This window comes from Typopeltis vanoorti, chromosome 17 (genome assembly GCF_054136105.1).
Source record: "Typopeltis vanoorti isolate ZY-2024b chromosome 17, IOZ_Tvanoo_1.0, whole genome shotgun sequence".
NCBI classification, from domain to species: domain Eukaryota; kingdom Metazoa; phylum Arthropoda; class Arachnida; order Uropygi; family Thelyphonidae; genus Typopeltis; species Typopeltis vanoorti.
The window spans coordinates 33,173,760-33,192,669 of record NC_143565.1 but is presented as its reverse complement, the minus strand read 5'-3'; the positions used below and the strand labels follow the sequence as shown (position 1 = coordinate 33,192,669).

The 18,910-nt window shown below is 36.8% G+C and overlaps 1 protein-coding gene across 1 annotated transcript in view; it reads right to left on the bottom strand.

Annotated features, from left to right (window-relative positions):
• The window catches only part of LOC150097276 (BAI1-associated protein 3-like), a 533,976-nt gene that overhangs the window by 110,880 nt on the left and 404,186 nt on the right, over nucleotides 1-18,910 (bottom strand). The window contains 2 exon segments of the mRNA XM_090407633.1: nucleotides 13,392-13,538; nucleotides 18,628-18,696. Of these exon segments, the coding sequence (XP_090263759.1) occupies nucleotides 13,392-13,538; nucleotides 18,628-18,696 (216 nt within the window).

Here is an 18,910-nt window from a genome sequence, read left to right as displayed (position 1 = left end):
TCTCTCTCTCTCTCTCTCTCTCTCTCTCTCTCTATATATATATATATATATATATATATATATATATACACACACACTGCTTGAAAAGAAGTCGATAGGCACAACAGTGTGAGGAACAAACAGCCTTTGATGACCGCAGAACTACAGAGTTATACTTGCCATAAGGGTATGATTCTGATCAATCGGAATTTTGGAGCATTCTTCTCGTAGACATGTAATGAAGTCCTGGACTGTTGTGGGGAGGAGATGTACCTTAACCTAAATTGATGCGCTAGTTCATCATACAAATGTTCAAGAGGGTTGAGATCAGGCCAGTCATGTGTGGTGATGTTCATGTCCATAAACCATGCAGTTATAGCAGAAGCAGCCTATACACTGTGTACTGTTTGCTGAAAGAGACACCTCTTAGAGGCTTCCTTTGAATTTCATAGTTGGGGTTATGCAATCTGCTAAGAGACATTCATCAAGCATCTGCCACACCTGCTCATCTGCTCAGTAGAGGGTGCAGCATGATTCTTCACTCCATAGCATAGCTTTCCAAGCTTCTGCATCCCACTGTACACACTCTTTACACTGAAGATGATGCTACATGTTCATTTGGGTAATCTGGGATTTTCATATAGCAGTCCTGCCATAGAAACCCATGTTGTGAGCCTCAGTTCTGAATGATTTTGTGCAGATTTGTGTTCCAGCCAATGCTTGGAACTCTGCATTCAATGCATCAACTGACAAATCGCGGTTTTATCCTTTGTAGCACCTAGGGTCATGTTCAATGACTGTGGTGGGTCATCCACTGCAGGCAGCACTTGCAGTTGACTTCTTGGACTTCCATTCTCAGTATGGTATTACTGACTGTCGACCTGGGATGGCCTAATTTGTCAACAATTTGCCGAACAGATAAGCCTGCAATATGGTATCCTATCACAATGCCTCTTTCAAATTCTGTCAGCTGCCTTCTACATTTCTTGGCCTACAGCAGCTTCTGACTAAATATCTCTTCCTGCCAACTTCTACCTCACACCATACTAACTCAAACCCATTGCCACTATTTACAGCTTACGTCTTCACGTTGTGCAGACATAATTTGCCTGCTCTCATCAACACCACTCCTCCCTCTTTGTCATTTCTATCCTTACGTATAGAAATGATTACAGAAGAAATCATTCCCTTCCATCTCTGTTCTCATCAGGGTATTATCCTTATCCAACCATGTGTAACTTATTCCAATAATTTTGTGGCGTATAAGCTTAATCAACAAACTCATTTCATATCCCTTATTTCTTATGCTCCTGGCATTTATAAATAAACACAGCATTTCACTTTTAGGTTTATAACCAGTCCTGCCCATGGCACTAGTAGATTATCATTGCCTAACTAGTCCTAGTTGGTTGCTTTTATCACAACCTTATTGTATCTATCTCTTCAGACTCAACTACATCCTGTACATTCCAGGCCATCCCATTCTGACAATCCTCATACTCACATTTTCTACTACTACTTCCAACATCCACTCTCCTTATACTGTGTCTCCCTGTCCACCCTGACTGCTCCTGTTTCCTTGTCCATTTTGTATTCTCATTCTATCATTTATCACTCACAGCACTTTTATTCTCATTTACAATCACTTCAGTCTTGCCAGTTCCTCTCTCCTGATCTCTTGCTTCACCGCTTACTTCTGCTTTCTTCACATCACTCATTGTTCCTCCTTGCAGCAATAGTCTCTAACTGACTCACACCAAATCCATTCAAATGCAACCAATCACGTTTGTATATTTTTGCCTTTCATTCAAATGCATACCATATATCACAAACTGTAACTCTTTTCTCCTCACACAGTGCTGCCAATATATCATTCATAATCCCTGCTCTTTCTCTCAACTCACCATTATCATATCTAAGCAACACTCCAACTACACTATTATCTTTCACTCTTCGCAGCAATCTACTAATCCTATAGTGCACTATGGAATTTCTTTTGGCTGCAATCAATCATGGCCATAATTTCATTATAGCTGAGCTGCAGTATTGATGGAGTTGTATAACAAATCAAATTGTGGAGATAAATATGGTGAAAATAAATATTTAGTTGTAATTAAAGATGTGGAAACAAGGAAGAAACTGTTACATTTTACATTCCAAGGTAGCACAATAATTTCTGTAATGGTAGTAAGCTGGGTTAGTATGTATATAGAAAGTAATGGAATTATACAGAAAGTAGTGAGGAAATCTTTATGCAGACATTCTCAAAATGGAATAAAAATTGGTAACATAAAAAAGAGTATCTCAAGTAAAGATCTGAATTGGTTTTCTGGTAAGTTCACAATGGACTCAAACATGACATACCAAATTTTACTGCTCAAATTATGGTGAACTATCCAGGTATGCAGATACAGTTCCTAGATAAAGTTCATATGATCACTTGGTAACAACTGCCCTAAATGTTTTAACTATATAAAGACCAGACATATATATATATATCACCCCAATCAGCCAGGGGGAAGAAGTCTGACCACACCTCATCGTGGTTCCCCCCCCCCGGACCCTTGAAGCTTTTGACCATATTTCTTATGGTCCGATCTCAAGGTGACTAACATGGCAACAACATACAATTTTTATTATTACATAACACCTCCAGGGAGTCCAAAGATTCATCGAGGGAGGGTACCTGCTCTACAAATCTCCATCTCCACCACCCGCAAATACCTTCATCTACACCAACGACCACCACTAGTATTTTCACAAACAAACATCCATGTCCACAGTGGAATTCGAACCCGCAGCCTTTAGGCTGGAGGGCAGATACGCTAACCACTCAGCCGATCAGCACAGCAATAAAAATTAGGCAATCCCGTGGATGAGTAACCTAAAGAGTAACCTACGAGTAACCTAAAGGTTGTCCAACTCTGCATTGGTTCCACTTAGTGACAGGCTCACCCTACCAATGAGCAGAACCATTCATATTCCAGGGAAAAGCACAGGCCATGTTGGAAAAACACTTTCCCCAGAAACTTATGCTCTCTCAGGGCAAACCCCCCTGAAATCTTAACCCTCCCCCCTCACTGGGAGCCAGACTCGGAAGAAACCTAGAGAGCAAAAACTCTCTTCATAGTCTTCCTGTGCTTCATTTTCCAATGAAGCACAGGAAGAAACCAACCAATGCTACTGCGTCCAGGACAGCTGACGCATCTGGGGCCGCAGTCCAGGCTCCGGATGGAAAATATGTCAAGGACTCAGATTAACATTTTGCAACTCAATATCAATGGCACTCAGAGAAAAATGGATGAACTTAAATACATACTTTACGAAAACAATATCCATATTGCTTGCCTACAAGAAACAAAACTAAACAAAAATATGAAATTCAGCATCAAAGGATACACAATTCTCATGAAAGACAGAGAGGGAAGAACTGGTGGAGGGCTTGCTATCCTTTTGAAGACTCCAGAAATCAAATTCAAAGAAATTACTTGAAATCAATATTTAAATAATAGCAGTTCAACGGAAGCTCGAGCTATTGAATACCTAACAAACCATCTATTTCAATTACAAATGTCTACCATCCTGATAATACAAACATTGACACAGGTATCATTGAAAAGTTAAGCGAAGCTCTAACTATACAACAATCATGCTTGGTGACCTAAATGCAAAAAACCCAATGTGGAACTACCCTGATTTAGACCATAAAGGTCAATGATTGGAAGACCTCTTTACAGATTTGGAACTCACAACAATTAACAACAGACAGAGTACTTATCTCTCTAAAATTATGGGAACTGAATCTGCTATCAACACCACAGCTATTAATTATAGCATTGCATCAAAGGCATAATGGAAAATTTTGGAAAACCACAGACCCATAATAACAACACTAAACTTCAAGACTGATCAAGAACAGCAAATCAGGAGGGGAACTTTAGAAAAGCTGAATGGATAAGGTTTACCCAAATCTTGGAGGACCTTTGTCAAGATAAACCTGCCTCTGGAAACCTTGATAGAAAATTACAAATCCTTACTTTACACATCAATAAAGCTGCCAAAGTAACAATTCCAATAAGCAAATGAAAAAATACCTGGAAAGCATACCAGAAAGATCACAATATTGATTTGATGATAATAGAAAGAGATAATATCAACAAACAATTTAGAATTAATAAAACTGAAGAGTTTAGAAAGAAATTAATAGATATAACATACAAACATTCCTTGGAGATCACAACTAAGGAAAAGGCCCAAATGGAACATAAATAGCCAGAAAACAGAGGAAAACCATAGAAACTATAAACAGCAAACCGATGAAAGCATTAAAACTGGAGAGAGAGAGAAAAGAAAAACATAGAGGAAAAATGGACTCATTTGAAGGATACAATCAACCTTGACTGCATAGGACTAAGGAACAAGCAAATAAAAAAGCCATGGATCACCCAGGATATTCTAGATCTAATAGATGAAAGAAGGAAATACAAAACCTCCTTAAGGAAGAAAGCAAAGACAAATATAAACATATAAAAATATGATAAATAGAAAGTGTAAAGAAGCAAAAGAACAATGGTATACAGAGAAATGTAAAGAAATAGAAGATCTAACAAAGACTGGAAGAATCGATAAAGTTTATAACATTATAAAAGAAATAAGCCAACAAAACAAGACAAGAAGTACAATTATCAAAAATAAACAGGGGAACATACTTATAGATAAGGAAGAAATTTTGGAAAGATGGAAGGAGTACTTAGAAGATCTATATAGTGAAAAGATCTAGATGCCAAGGCTATAGAAGATGAAACAAGACCTGATGCAGAAGAAATTGGTCCAACTATATTAAAAGATGAATTTGAATGGGCACTGAATGAATTGTCAACCAACAAGGCACCAGGCATTGATAACATCCCTTCAGAATTAATAAATTACTCAGGAAACATAACTAAGTCATACCTTTTCAAGATCATAAAGGATGTTTATGAAATGTGGGTCATCCCCCAAAGATTTTACACAGTGCGTGCTCTATCTTACCCATTCCTAAAGTAAATAATGCAAACAAGTGTGAAAATCATTGAACAATAAGCTTAATATCACATGCTTTGAAAATGCTACTCAAAATTATACAAAAAAGACTAACAAAGAAGGTTCAAGAATATGTTGGCAATGACTAGTTTGGATTCAGGAAACAGCAAGGGACAAGAGAAGCAATCCTAGCTCTAAGAACAGTTATCGAAGGAAGATTTGAGAAGAATCAAAATACTCTGATAGTCTTTCTTGACATGGAGAAAGCCTTTGATAGTATTGAATGGAACCAAATGTTTCACCTTCTAAAAACAATAAAGGTAGATTGGAGAGATAGAAGGCTCATATTTAATCTTTCCAAGAAGCCCTAACAGAAACAGCCAGCAATAAAACAAAAAGCACAATAGCAAAAATAAGTAGAGGTGTAAGACAGGGGTGCTCTCTTTCACCCATATTGTTTAATCTATACATTGAAAATGCAATAAATATATTGAAAGAACTGATAGAAACAGGAATTAAGATAAATGGAATGGATATTAACTGGCTACGGTTCGTAGATGATATAGCAGTTATAGTTGATAACAAAAATAAACTGAAAGTCACTCTGACAAAGATGGAAGAAATTTTTACACAGTACAACCTAAAAATTAATTATAAGAAAATAAAACTCTTATTTACAAGTAAAGCAAATCCAATGAAAATTAACCTGGAAATAAATAATAACCCAATACAACAGGTATCCTCTTTTAAATATCTTGGAAGTCTTATCACAGAAGATGGAAGAAACCAATCAGATATTAAAGCACAAATAATCTTAGCCAAAAAAGCATTCTATAACAGAAGAAACATTTTTATCAGTAAAGGACTTAGCATCCAGCTCAAAAAAAGGCTAGTGAAAACATACATATGGAGCACTGCATTATATGATTGTGAGGCCTGGACCTTAAAAAAACAAGGCATCAAAAAGTTGGAAGCATTTGAACTTTGGTGCTGGAGAAAGATGATGAAAATTAGTTAGACAGAAAGGAAAAGTAATGAAGAGGTTCTAAATATAGTTCATGAAGAGCAGTCATTAATGAAACACATCAATAAGAGAAGAAAACACCTAATTGGACACCATTTAAGGCATGTGGGACTGATTACTGAAATAATGGAAGGGACTGTAGAAGGAAGAGGCCATGAGGCAGACCAAGAATTTCATATATAAATAACATAATGATGCTGTCTGGCGCTAAGAGTTATGAAGAGATAAAAAGGAGGTCACTAGACAGGATGTTCTGATGTGCTGCTATAATTACGAATCTTCAGATTGATGCACCAAAGAAGAAAGAAGAGAACATACAAAATACAGCAGGAAATTTGGAAGTGAAAGCAAGAGAAATGGGCAGAGCTTTGCAGCAACTTGGATCCAAGAAAAGACAACCAACACTGGAGTATTATTAGAATCTTAGACAACAATATCAAAGAAGAGAATCAACAGAAAACAAACTTCATCATAAATGCTGGGAAAAAAGCTATAACAGATCAAGAAATAGCAAACACACTGGCAAAAAATTATGCAAACAATTCCAAACTTCAGTATAACAGAGAGGACAAGACTCTCAATAAACTCACAAAGTAAGATAATAAAAAAGCAAGAGCATACCAATCTAATGATATCTTCTCTGAAGAACTTACACTAAGTGAACTAAATTCATCAATCGAAAAAACTGCACTTATTAATTCTTTCTTTTTCCAAAAGACGGAAAAAAATCAATCATTGCACCAATCCAAAAACCAGACAAAAATGCTGCAGAATGCCTATCGCAATAACTAGTACACTCTGTAAAATAACTGAAAGAATCACACACTACAGACTCATGCACTGGTTCATAAAAAAACAAGAAAATTAACTTCTATCAAACTGCCTATAGAGCCCGTCATTCGACGACAGATCAATTATTCTACTTCTGCCAAACAATAATAGATTTATTTCAGGAAAAACCAACAAAAAAGACAAATGCCATATTCCTTGATATAACCTTTGATCGTGTTTGGATCAAAATAGTAATACAAATAGTACATGATATCAGAATTAGTACATTATTATTATTATTATTGAAGAAATAGAAATACAATTTTATTAATACAGACCAGTTTACAATAAAACTTATATTAAAACCTACCAGTTTCACCAGCAAATTGTCTGGCTTTTTCAAGGCGTTTACGGAGACATGAAAACTAGTAAATGCAAATTGAAAGGAACATAAAAAACGTTGTAAACAACTAATAGCTAAGGTTACATGTTCGCATGACAGAGAGGACTCATTGTTCTTATTCATTATCACGCATGCGTGTTTGTTGTAAATGTGTAATGTAATTACTGGCTAGCTGTAGTTCAGATTGATTGAGAGAGAGGATCAGGTTTTTCCATGAACTGTTTAGAATTACACCATGATTTCTGTTGAGGTTTCTGCTGGTTATTGACACTATTGTGGCTTCCTTAAATAAACGATGCCTGTAGTCGTCATCGAGATATAGCATGGAGCTGTTTTGCCAATCTATCGTCTTCTGTTTACATCACCAACATGTTCTTTTTGTCTAATTTCTAAACTTCGTGAAGTTTGTCCGATGTAGGTAAGACCACAGGAACAGGGAATGTAATATACTCCTGGATATTTGTAGAACGGCACTTTATCTTTTGGGGATCCTAAAACTTGTCTGATGTTGGTGGTTGGTTTGAAGACCACTCTGATGTTGTGGGCTCTTAGTATTCTTGCTATTTGACAAGAAATTGACTTGATGAAAGGTATCACTACAGTAGAAATGTGCTGACAGTGGGATTCTTCTTGTCTGGGGTTGTCATTGTATAGATATTTTTTTATGATGTTTTGAGGATATCCATTTGTAATAATGTGTTGGCTATTAGTGAGAGTTCAGTCTGTGTATCCTCCTCTTCTGATATAAACTTTTTGCTCTATGTTTCAACATGTGGATAATGCTCAGTTTGTGTGTCTTGTGATGGTTTGAAGTATAATGAATACATCTTCCAGTATCTGTGGGCTTTCTGTATATGGATAATTTGACACTGTTTGGTTGTTTTTTTTATCAAGATATCTAAAAAATGCAGTTGGTTGTTATTTTCCACTTCCTGAGTGAATTTTATCTTGCTATGTATTGAGTTGATTTTATCCACAAACGACACCATTATCCCGACACCATCTTTGTTATCCACCTTTGTACCCTTTCCACAGTTAATTTATCCCCTTCAAATCCTGGGGTCCAGAACTCAGAACAATAGTCTAAGTGTGGTCTGATCAGTCTTATACAATGGAATGATAACCTTTTTATCTCTGCAGGTCAGTGTCCTTCTCATTATTGCACCAATCCTCTACGTTACCTTCACTACCTTTGCAATATGTTCCCTAAATTTCAGGTTTCTATCAATCATCAAACACAGATCTCTCGTTTCTCCTACTTCCTCCAGTTTAACTCCTCCCATAGAGTATGCAGCGTCCCATGAATGTGTCCCAAACCTCAAGACCTTACATTTTGCTGCATGAAACTGACACCTCCATTCATTTGCCCATCTATCTAGCTTATTCAAATCCTCTTGCAGGGCTACCACATCTGCACTATTACTACTAATAACCCTTCCCAGCTTTGCATCATCTGCAAACAACCGAATATCCCCTTGTAATCCATGGATAATGTCATTGATATAAAGTTTAAACAATATAGGTCCCAGTAATGAGCCCTGTGGAACCCTGCTTGTAACCTTCTGCCTCTTTGATATTGCTCCACCCTACACAACTCTCTGATACCTATCAGACAGCCGATCCTGAATCCAGTTAACCAATCTGACATCCGGACCCATGTGCTGCAACTTGGATATCAGCTTATCATGTGGCACCCTGTCAAATAATATCCTGTCACATGATATTGAAATTAGAAGAAATGTCTAAGAAATGTTGCAATATCCAATGCACTGCATCAATGCAGCAATATCCAAAAGAGCAGAGAACCTGGACTGGTATTCCCGGGGATTCAGTACTCAGTTCCTTTTATATGTCAATAACATTCATCCTCCTTACAGAAGACACAAAAGTAGCTTGCTATGTAGACAATATAGCCATCTGGCACACTAGCGACAAAATCAAAGAATCTGAAGAGACTCTAAAAAAATCCTTGAGAGGATTAGAAAAATGGTCAGATCAACCCAGATAAAACAAAACTGAGCACCTTTAGTACAGACAGGAAAAATAAACATTCCTACAATCTGAAAGTCACGATCACCAACAGGCTAAATGAAAAAGTCGCAAATCCAAAATACCTTGGTATTACACTTGATGATGAATTAGGTTTTGCTCAACACATCTCCTACATCTTCAATAGCTCTGTCAAAAAATTAAATATATTTAAAAGGCTTTGTAGTTCAAACTGGGGGTGCAAAGCCAAAAATTCTCAAAACTGCTTACACTACACTAATAAGACCAATAATGGAATATGCAGCACCTATCTGGTCACCTTATGCTTCATCGGTAAAAGAAAAATTAGACAAAGTACAAGCAAAAGCATGTACTTTGTCTAATTGACCCACCCTACACAAATTTGCCACCATAAAATTCATTAATAATATCAGAAGCTACCAAAGTGATCATATTTCCCTAAAAACTTATGAATATTGGAATCAAAAATGCAGACTTCACAGATCATCAACTTTATAATATGATGATACTATCAGGAAGGAAATAGGTCTCAATTATCTAAATGTCCACATAAGCAAAGAACCTTAATTTTCCAAACCTTTACCTTCAAATACCTCCATAAATCTAAATCTTACCGAACCCCATACAAAAAAAGAATCAAAAGAAATGCTCAAAGAAAAAGGCTTAATTATCAATCTTCTTTCATCCTCCAAACAAGTTACTTGTTATACCGATGGATCATAAGACACCAATATGATTAATGGAGGAGTTGGTGCTGTAGACTGTAGGAGTTGTAGATTGGCTGTCTGATAGGAATCAACAAGATGTGTATGGGGGGAGCAATATCTCAGAAGAGGAACGTTACTAGTGGTGTGCAAAGGATTCTGTTTTAGGACCAATGCTGTTTAACCTGTATGTTAATGATATTTAGGAAAATTTGAATGAGGATATGCAGCTGTTTGCAGATGATGTAAAGTTGGGATGAACTCTGATGACAGATGTCTGAAGAGCAGAGCGAATGTTGTGGCCTTATAAGAAGACGAATAGATTGAATGACTAGGCATGGGAGTGGGAATAAAAGTTCAATGTTGCAAAATATAAGATTTTAAAATTTGGAAAACAAAGATGGGAAGTAGAATTTCCTCTTGGTGAGGATATATTGTTGGAGGTAAAGGAAATAAGAGATTTTGGGGTGATGGTGGATAAGGATCTAAAATTTAGACGATACATTGCCAAAATTGTGAGAAAAACACAATGAATTCTGGCAATAATGTAGAGAATACCGACTTGTAGAAACAAGGAGATTCTGGTAGTATAAGGGCTTGATTAGGCCACATATGGACTAACTACTGTGCAAGATTTGGTGACATAGTTTTCAAAAGAATGAAGAGTATTGGAAAGAGTCCAGAGGTGATTAACTAAAGTAGTTTCTGGTCTTGGGAATGTTGAGAAAATGCAATTTGCAAAGTATAGTGGATAGGAGGAAGAAGGGTGATAGAGACATACAAGTTGGTAAGGGATTGCTATATAATTAACATTGAAAAGGTATTTCATAAAATTATGTGGGGGATTAGGGAGAACAAGGAGTCATCCCTGGAAGCTGTATAAGGAGTGTATGAGCATGGATATGAGAAGCAGGTTTTCTGTATGGAGAGTTGTGAATGATTGGAATGCACTGTCTGAGAGTGTGATGTCTGTGGAGAATTTGAACGTGCTTAAGGCACATTCAAATATGTATGACAAAAGGGACCTCCTGGATGAGTCTGACTCCATGGTCTTAGAATAATAATAATAATAGTACATTAGTGCTGGGTGATAATTAAATAGCTGTAGGCTGAAATTGATGAGAAACACGTCATAGGGACACCTCTTCTAGAGGACAAGCAGATGTGATAAGTTTGCAGTTGTATTTTAAAGGGCTGTTGGACAGCTGTTATTCTTGTTTTTAACAAGCCTAACAGCAAGGGTGATAAGGAACAACATTACCAATTCCCTGGACCAGAGACCATGGAAGCATGGTCACTGCTCCAGGATTTTTAAGGGGGTTTAAGGTGCACTATCCCAAATATGTGAACAGTATTCTAGGTATGAGCAGATTTGGGATTTGTATAGGTTAGTAGATGGGTGAGTGTAAAATAGCTTCTTGAGCAGAAAATATTGCCTAGTTTTTAGAAGCTGAGAAAGCTAATGATGTAATGTTTTTGTGCCAAGAAAGGTTGGAGGTAGATGTCAGTCCAGGGAGAAACAGTTCATCTGTCTGGTGATGAGTCTATTGAGGATGAGGCAAGGTGAGCTGGTATGATTCTTTTTTGTGAGAGAAAGCACAGGTTGCATTTTGGAAGCATTGAAGAAAACTAGGTTATCCTTACCTCACTGAAGGATGGTATGGATATCAGTGTTTAAAGTACTGTTGCAGATAATCTTGATGAAAGGGATGCCCAGGAACTACATGTTTTGTCAAAAGGAGTAGAATGAATTGGGAATGCTATCATTAGCAAAGCTGTGGATAGGACTGGTGGTGATTAAGAGTAGGTCATTTATGTATAAGAGAAAGAGGATAAGTGAGAGATCAGAGCCATGAGGCATTCCTGCATTGGTGGTAAAGCTTGAAGACAATGTGCTGCCTACGATGACACACAGTGAATGACCAGAGAAAACTGTAGCTATCCAGTTATAAAGGGTGGCAGGTAGAACAAAAGAATGCAGTTTGCAAAGCAGGCCATAATAGCAAACACAACTCATAGCCCTGGAAATGTTAAGGGCAAAAGCACACATTTCTCCAAAAATTTCCATGGCAAGTATTTAGAGGTAAGTGAGGTAGGCTAAGATAATTATGGATGTGGATTGGAGGAATCCATACTGGTTGTTGCTGATTAACTGGTGAGCTTGTAGGTAGTGAAGAAAATGACCATTGATAATTTTTGCCATTATTTTGGAATGATGAATGGGGTAATGGCAAATGGTCAGGCTTTTGTCTCCCTTTTTTGGAATGGCTAGATATATGTTATTTCCATGAGATGGGATAGGTGCCAACTGAGTAAAGATGATTGAAGAGGCAATAGAGGCCAGATGTTAGCTTTGGAGCACAAAGTTTGAATACAATAAGAGAGATGCCATTGGGTCCAGATGACTTTACAGTGTTCAGGTTGTTTAATCTTCTTCTTATGTCTTTCTGTCGATAGGCCACATGAGGCATATGGTGCTCAGATGCTGGTATGAAAGGACATGATTTGCCTTCACTGTCTATGGCTTTTGTGAGGGACCAGAAGGCACAGCTATCATTTGGACAAGAGATGAGTTTTCTGTTATTGGCCTGTATGAAGTTGGATTTGGATTGATGATAGTTGATTTACATTATTGAGTGCTTTTTTTATAGGCTGAGTATGAAGCTTAGGTTCCTGATGCAAGCGACCTGCAGTAAGCTGAGTTTTTTTCTTCGATTGCTTTAATATCTGTTGAACCAGGGCTTGGAAAGTGGATGGGCATATTGGATGGAATGAGGGATGAATGCCTTCATGCCACTGGATGATTTCTGTGACTCATCAGTGCAGGTGTGAGATGCCATAATCTCTGGAAGTGACAGTCAGGCCATGGTAAAGAAGGGTAGTAGTAATAGTTCCAGAGATTATCTCACTTTGTATCTTTATAGTGCCAGAGGACATGAGGTTGGATGGTAAGAGGAGGGGTGTTCTGAGAGGTTGCTGAGAGGAGAGGAAACCTCCACAGCATGTCTGGAAGGAGAATAGTTGAAGAAAGATCAAGGGTATTGGGAAAGTGGAGAGGATTATCCAGAATTCAGGTAAGTAGGTCTACAATTTGCATTACATTATTACTTACAGCAAAAACTTCTGCATCACATCCAACTTGATTGGTAGCATTGCAGAAGAGGAGTGAGTTGGAGTTATGGACATTCAGGTCACCTAGAACAAAGGCTTTGCTGTTTGGATAGCTCGACTGTAGATAGTCAAGTTTCATGAAAAGGAAGGTGAAGAGGTCTTTGTGGTAAAATGAATCATGAAGATTATAATTTGGCCATTGAATGTGAACTGTGATTTGATGTAGTATAAAATATTATAAAAATACAAATGAAAAGAAACACATTTTTTTTTAAATTTTCATAATAAATATATCTTAAATTACTTTCAATTAGAGCTAATATTCAAAAGATAAAACAGCTCAGAGATGCACTAACTCTGCACATACACCAATGTTGGTGCTGGATGTCTCAGTCAATTCCTGAAGAACAATAGTCCAGAGAACTTCCAGCAGCCTGTCAAAGTTTGCATCAAGTAGATTTTCATAAAGAGCTTTCAGATTTGCATTCAGGTATTCTAGCAATGGACGAATAGCCTAAGATAAGTAAATTAAATATTTTAAATAATAATTTATATTCAAACACATATTTTGTATCCATAAAAAAACTGTACAAATATTATATGGGTAATGTTCTAAACTCAAAGTTCCGAATAACTTTATAATGAATCCAGTATAACCACATTATAAATATAAAAGTAAAAATTATTTATTCAACTAGTTTCTTTTGCACTACTGTATACTTCACCAGAAATAAAATTAAATATAAATTCAAAAAATATAAATTGCTCAATATAAATATAAAATAAATATAAAATCAATAAACATCAATATAAGCATGGCTGATAACAGAATGATTTTTTAAAGGTATAAAGTGATGGGTAATGGAATCATTGCTAAAGTGTTTTATTATTATTATTATGATGATGATCATGGTTCAGGCCTCCATGGAGTCAGAAGACTCATGACAGGCCCACCCTAGAAAACATAAAGTCTACCATACCACTCCTTGAACCCATTGACTATTCGTATTCTCACCACTCACTGAGGCAATGCACTTCATGGTTCAACTACCTTCCATGCAAAGAAACTACTCCTTGTCCTCTTGCTCACAACTTCCTTTTGTAATTCCAGAGATGTCCCCCTTGTCGACACTCCTTCCCCCTGTCGGAAGTTTTTCCCCACTTGGTTAGACTATAATAAATTTAGTTTAATCCCCTATCCAAGTGTAAGCAAACAAAGTTTGTGTCTGAAGTATCTTCAGGACTGAGGCAACTCGTGGTAAAGGTGGACCAAGTTCTCATCACTCCTTGTCTTAATATCTCTCATAATGCAAAGCACATCTCCTTGCGGACATGTATAATGCTATATATTAAGGGAAGGGCCACTACCCAGACCGGTTTCGACCTTTATTGAGTATTGAGGTCTCATCAGTGGGAGCCAGATCCAGAAGTGGTGATACTAAGGCAGAAGCAATGGAGAAGTCATATTTACCTATACGAGTTGCCAAAAGGTGTACCACCTTATTATTAAATTACTCTAGATTTAGAGAAAGATGTTGAAAGTTTATTTTTATTTATTTTTTTTTTCCTACTTGGTTAGACTATAATAAATTTAGTTTAGTCCTTTATCCAAGTGTAAGAAACCAAAGTTTGTGCCTGAAGTATCTTCAGGACTAAGGCAACTTGTGGTAAAGGTGGACCAAGCTCTCATCACTCCTTGTCTTAATATCTCCCATAATGCAAAGCACATCTCCTTGCAGACATGTATAATGCTATGCATTAAGAAAAGGGCCACTATCCAGACCGGTTTTGACCTTTATTGAGGTCTCATCAGTGGGAGCCTGTTCCACCAAATGAAAGAACTCCCCACTGTCAATGCTGTAACTACCTCTCAAGGTAAGTTTAAAAGTCTCCATCATATCCCCCCTCTCATCTACCAACCAAACTCTGTGGTCCACATTCCCCTCAGCCAATCTTCATAACTAACATTGTACAGTCCTGATACTATCTTTGTTATCCATCTCTGCACTCTTTCCATGGTCAATTTATCCCATTCAAATCCTGTGGACCAATCTGAGTACAATAGCCTAGGTGTAGTCTGGCTTTATAGAATGGAATTACAATTCTTTTATCTAAACAGGTCAGCATCCTTCTCAGTATTGCAGCAATCCACTTGGTTACCTTCACCATCTTTGCATTTTTCTTCCCTGAATTTCAGGTTTCCAACAATCATCACCCCCAGATTCCTTGCTTCTGTCACTTCTTCCAGTACAGTTCTTCCAACAGAGTACACAGCCTCCCATCGATGTATCCCAGACTTCAAGACTTTACATTTAGCTGAATGAAACTGACACACCGATTCATTTGCCAATATCTGTCCAGTTTATTCAAATCCTCTTGCAGGGTTACCACATCTGAACTATTACTAATAATCCTTCCCAGCTTAACATCATCTGAAAACAACTGAATATCCCCCTGCAATCCATTGACAATGTCATTGATATAAAGGTTAAACAACACAGGTCACAGTAATGAGCCATGAGGGATCCCACTTGTAACCTTCTGCTCTCCTTGGTACTGCTCTCACATAAACAACTCTCTGATACCTATCAGATAGCCAATCCCAAATCCAGTGTACTAACCTGACATCTAAACTCATGCTACAACTTAAATATCATCCTGTCAAATGACTTTGTAAAATCCAAAAAAATGGCAGAATATTCCTCACCCTAATCAACTGCTCTTGTCACTTTATTATAAAAGGCAATCATATTACTAAAACAAGAGTGCCCCTTAACAAATCCATGCTGACTCTCACAGATAACAATACCATCATCTGCTCAATGCTGTAAATGATCCCTCACTAATTTCTCCAAGATCTTAACAATTACTGATGAAATACACACTGGTCTACAGTTTGACACTTGTAGTCTGCTACCACCCTTATGCAATTGCATGATCTTACCCTTCTTCCACTTCTTGGGTACCTTTCCGATGGCCAGACTTTTAATGAAAAGTCAAGTCAATAGACTGTCAGTTCTTTAGCACATTCTCTAGCCATGGGATTTTGCCACGGGTTTCTTTCAAAACCCATGACAAAATTTCATCTAGTCCCTTGCACTATCGACATCCAGAGAACTCAGTATTTGAAACACACTCTCTTCTTGCACTTCTAAACTTCCAACCTGCCCTATCCTTCTAGTATTAAAACCTACTACTTCAGGATGAAATACCCCAATAAAGTGGTCATTGAACAACTCCACTATGTTGTCCCTTGCATCAGTCACTCTATTCTCATTTTTATCCAACACTGTCATTCTTCCACAATCATTACTCCTCCTACTAACATTCTTCCACAATCATTACTCCTCATACTTGCCACATAGTGAAAAATCCCTTAGGATTTTCTTTGGGTCTCAGGGCCAATCTCTTCTCATATTCCAGTTTTATGCTGCTGTAGTTAAAATCTCCCATAATAATCATTCTTCTTAAACTTCCCAAGCTCAACTGCCTATACATTTCCTGCTCTTCATCCTCTATTCTCCCTGGCTTGTAACAAACCCCACTAAATATCCCATCCTGCTCACCTCTACCTCATACCATATGCTTTCAAAACCATTAGTGTCATTGCCTTCCAAATCCTCCACTCTGAGAGAACATAAGTCATCACTTATCATAAGAAGTACTCCACCACTGCATTTTCTCTTCCTATCCTGTTGAAAAATGCTATACTGTGCTACTTCTATTCCTGTCAATATACCATCTTCTGTCAACCTCATCTCAGAGATCTCAATACTCTTTGGACAGGCTGTTGCTATCATTGCCATCAATTCATCTCCTTTATTTTGGATACTCCTGGCATTAGTATATAGAATGAAGGCATTGTCACTGTTTCTATACCTATGATTATTCCCTTCAAACTCCATAGGATTTTTGTTCATTTTAGGTGTGCCTTATATTTAGCCAGTTTGCCTTTTGCACAATGAAACCCAAATTTCAGGGAGGAAAATAGTTAACACTGTCATATGAGACTAGCAATTCATCTTCAGCTGAAAATTCTTTATAAACGTTCTTCACATCCAATATGAGATTGATCAGAACCCAGGTCTTTCCATCCAAATGGCATCATCATTACTGAATGAGCTATGGGGACTATTGGAATAAGATGATGCCTATGTATAAGGCATCAATCAGGTCATTACATCTAGACTAATATACATCTTCTAATAGATAAGAAAATGCTGAGTAGGGTCCAAAAGCAATTAAAAGGGTATAAAAAGGAGGTCTGTGTGTGTGTGTGTGTGCTTTGTAGATTTTCCAGATAATAGAAGAGGAGTTATGACTGGTATATTAGTTGAAATTATGGGCAAAGTAACTATGGCTAGGAAACCAGTGCGTTTCTCATATCCTAGACAAGATTTGAACTCAGGCCTTTTCTGATGAAAGGCAAATATTGAGATATCCCAATATTTGCCTTTCATCAGAAAAGCCTATAGTGTTGTGAGATATCACAACACTATAGAGAAACTGATAGCAACAATTGAGATTCATGTTGGTAAAATGAGCTTACAAATTAGATGTAGGGAAGAAATTATACAGGCATAATTTCTCCCCTACTTTTATACAGCTTTAACAGTAAAAGCTAACCTCCATGGAAGCTGTACAGATTTTTTGTATGGGGAGGTACATGTAATTAGTTGTCAAGTAGTGAATACACTAACAGAGGGTCAAGGTTATTGCTCTATGCTCCACAGTTACTATCCTATGATAGAAATTGTGGAGCACAATTCATCATGCCTGATGAATCCAGTGATTTCATGAATCCTGGAAATAATACTAAATGAGGAAGTACTGCATGGGTAACAATGAATTTTTATAATTCAAATGCATTCTACATATAAGAATTGAGGATAATGGAATCATTTTCAGATATTTTGTAATAAAAGTATTGTGTAGTTCATGAAAGTAATGTACTACAAAGTAATTTGTACCAATTACATTTCTTTTTATGGTTGTACAATTTTTTGAGGTTATTATTAGTTTGCTGAAGTGAGCATTTCAAAAATATAAAACATGTTGTTGGTTGCTAGTTATTTAGATAATGGCAAAAAAACTGAATTTATAATGTATGTAAGCATATTAAATCTGTAAATTACATGCATTTGTGGTTATCTCTTTTAAAATTAGAGGTAAAACCCCAAGTTCTTTCAGAGGGGAACAAACCAACCCCTCATCAGATTGGTTGACTTCATATTAGGGCCACTGCTGTTTAACCTGTAAGTTAATGATATTGGCAAAAGTTTGGACGGGGATATTCAGTTGTTTGCAGATGATGCAAAGTTGAGATGAACCATGAAGAGTAGAGAAGATGTTGTGGCCTTACAAGAAAACTTGAATAAATTGAGTGAATGGGCATGAAAATGGGGATACAAGTTCAATATTGCAAAATGCTCCATATGGAATTTTTCTCATCTTTTATTAAAATAACTGATTGCAATAGTTAAGATTCAAGTTATTTCAGGCCTTTCTCAACATTATTTTTTTATTATATTTGCTATTTGAAAATATACTAAAAACAAATTAAAAAAAAAAAAAGAGAGAGATAAGATTATAACTATACATACATTTTCTGCATCAACTTTTTCTGGAGACCAGGCCAAATGGAACACAAATTTTTTAACATCTGGGCGCATCTAAAAGAAAAATACATATAACATAAATGAAGCTATTATGTTATAAATATTTCAATAAAATGTACAAATTTTCCACATAGGTTATTTATATAATTTTTTAAGCTAATGTTAATTTAGTGCCACAGCTATATAATGATTGTTATTGCATGTTATGCAAAAAAGGCATAATAAATATTCCTTTGGTACCTCACACTTATGACTTTCTCCAGTATTC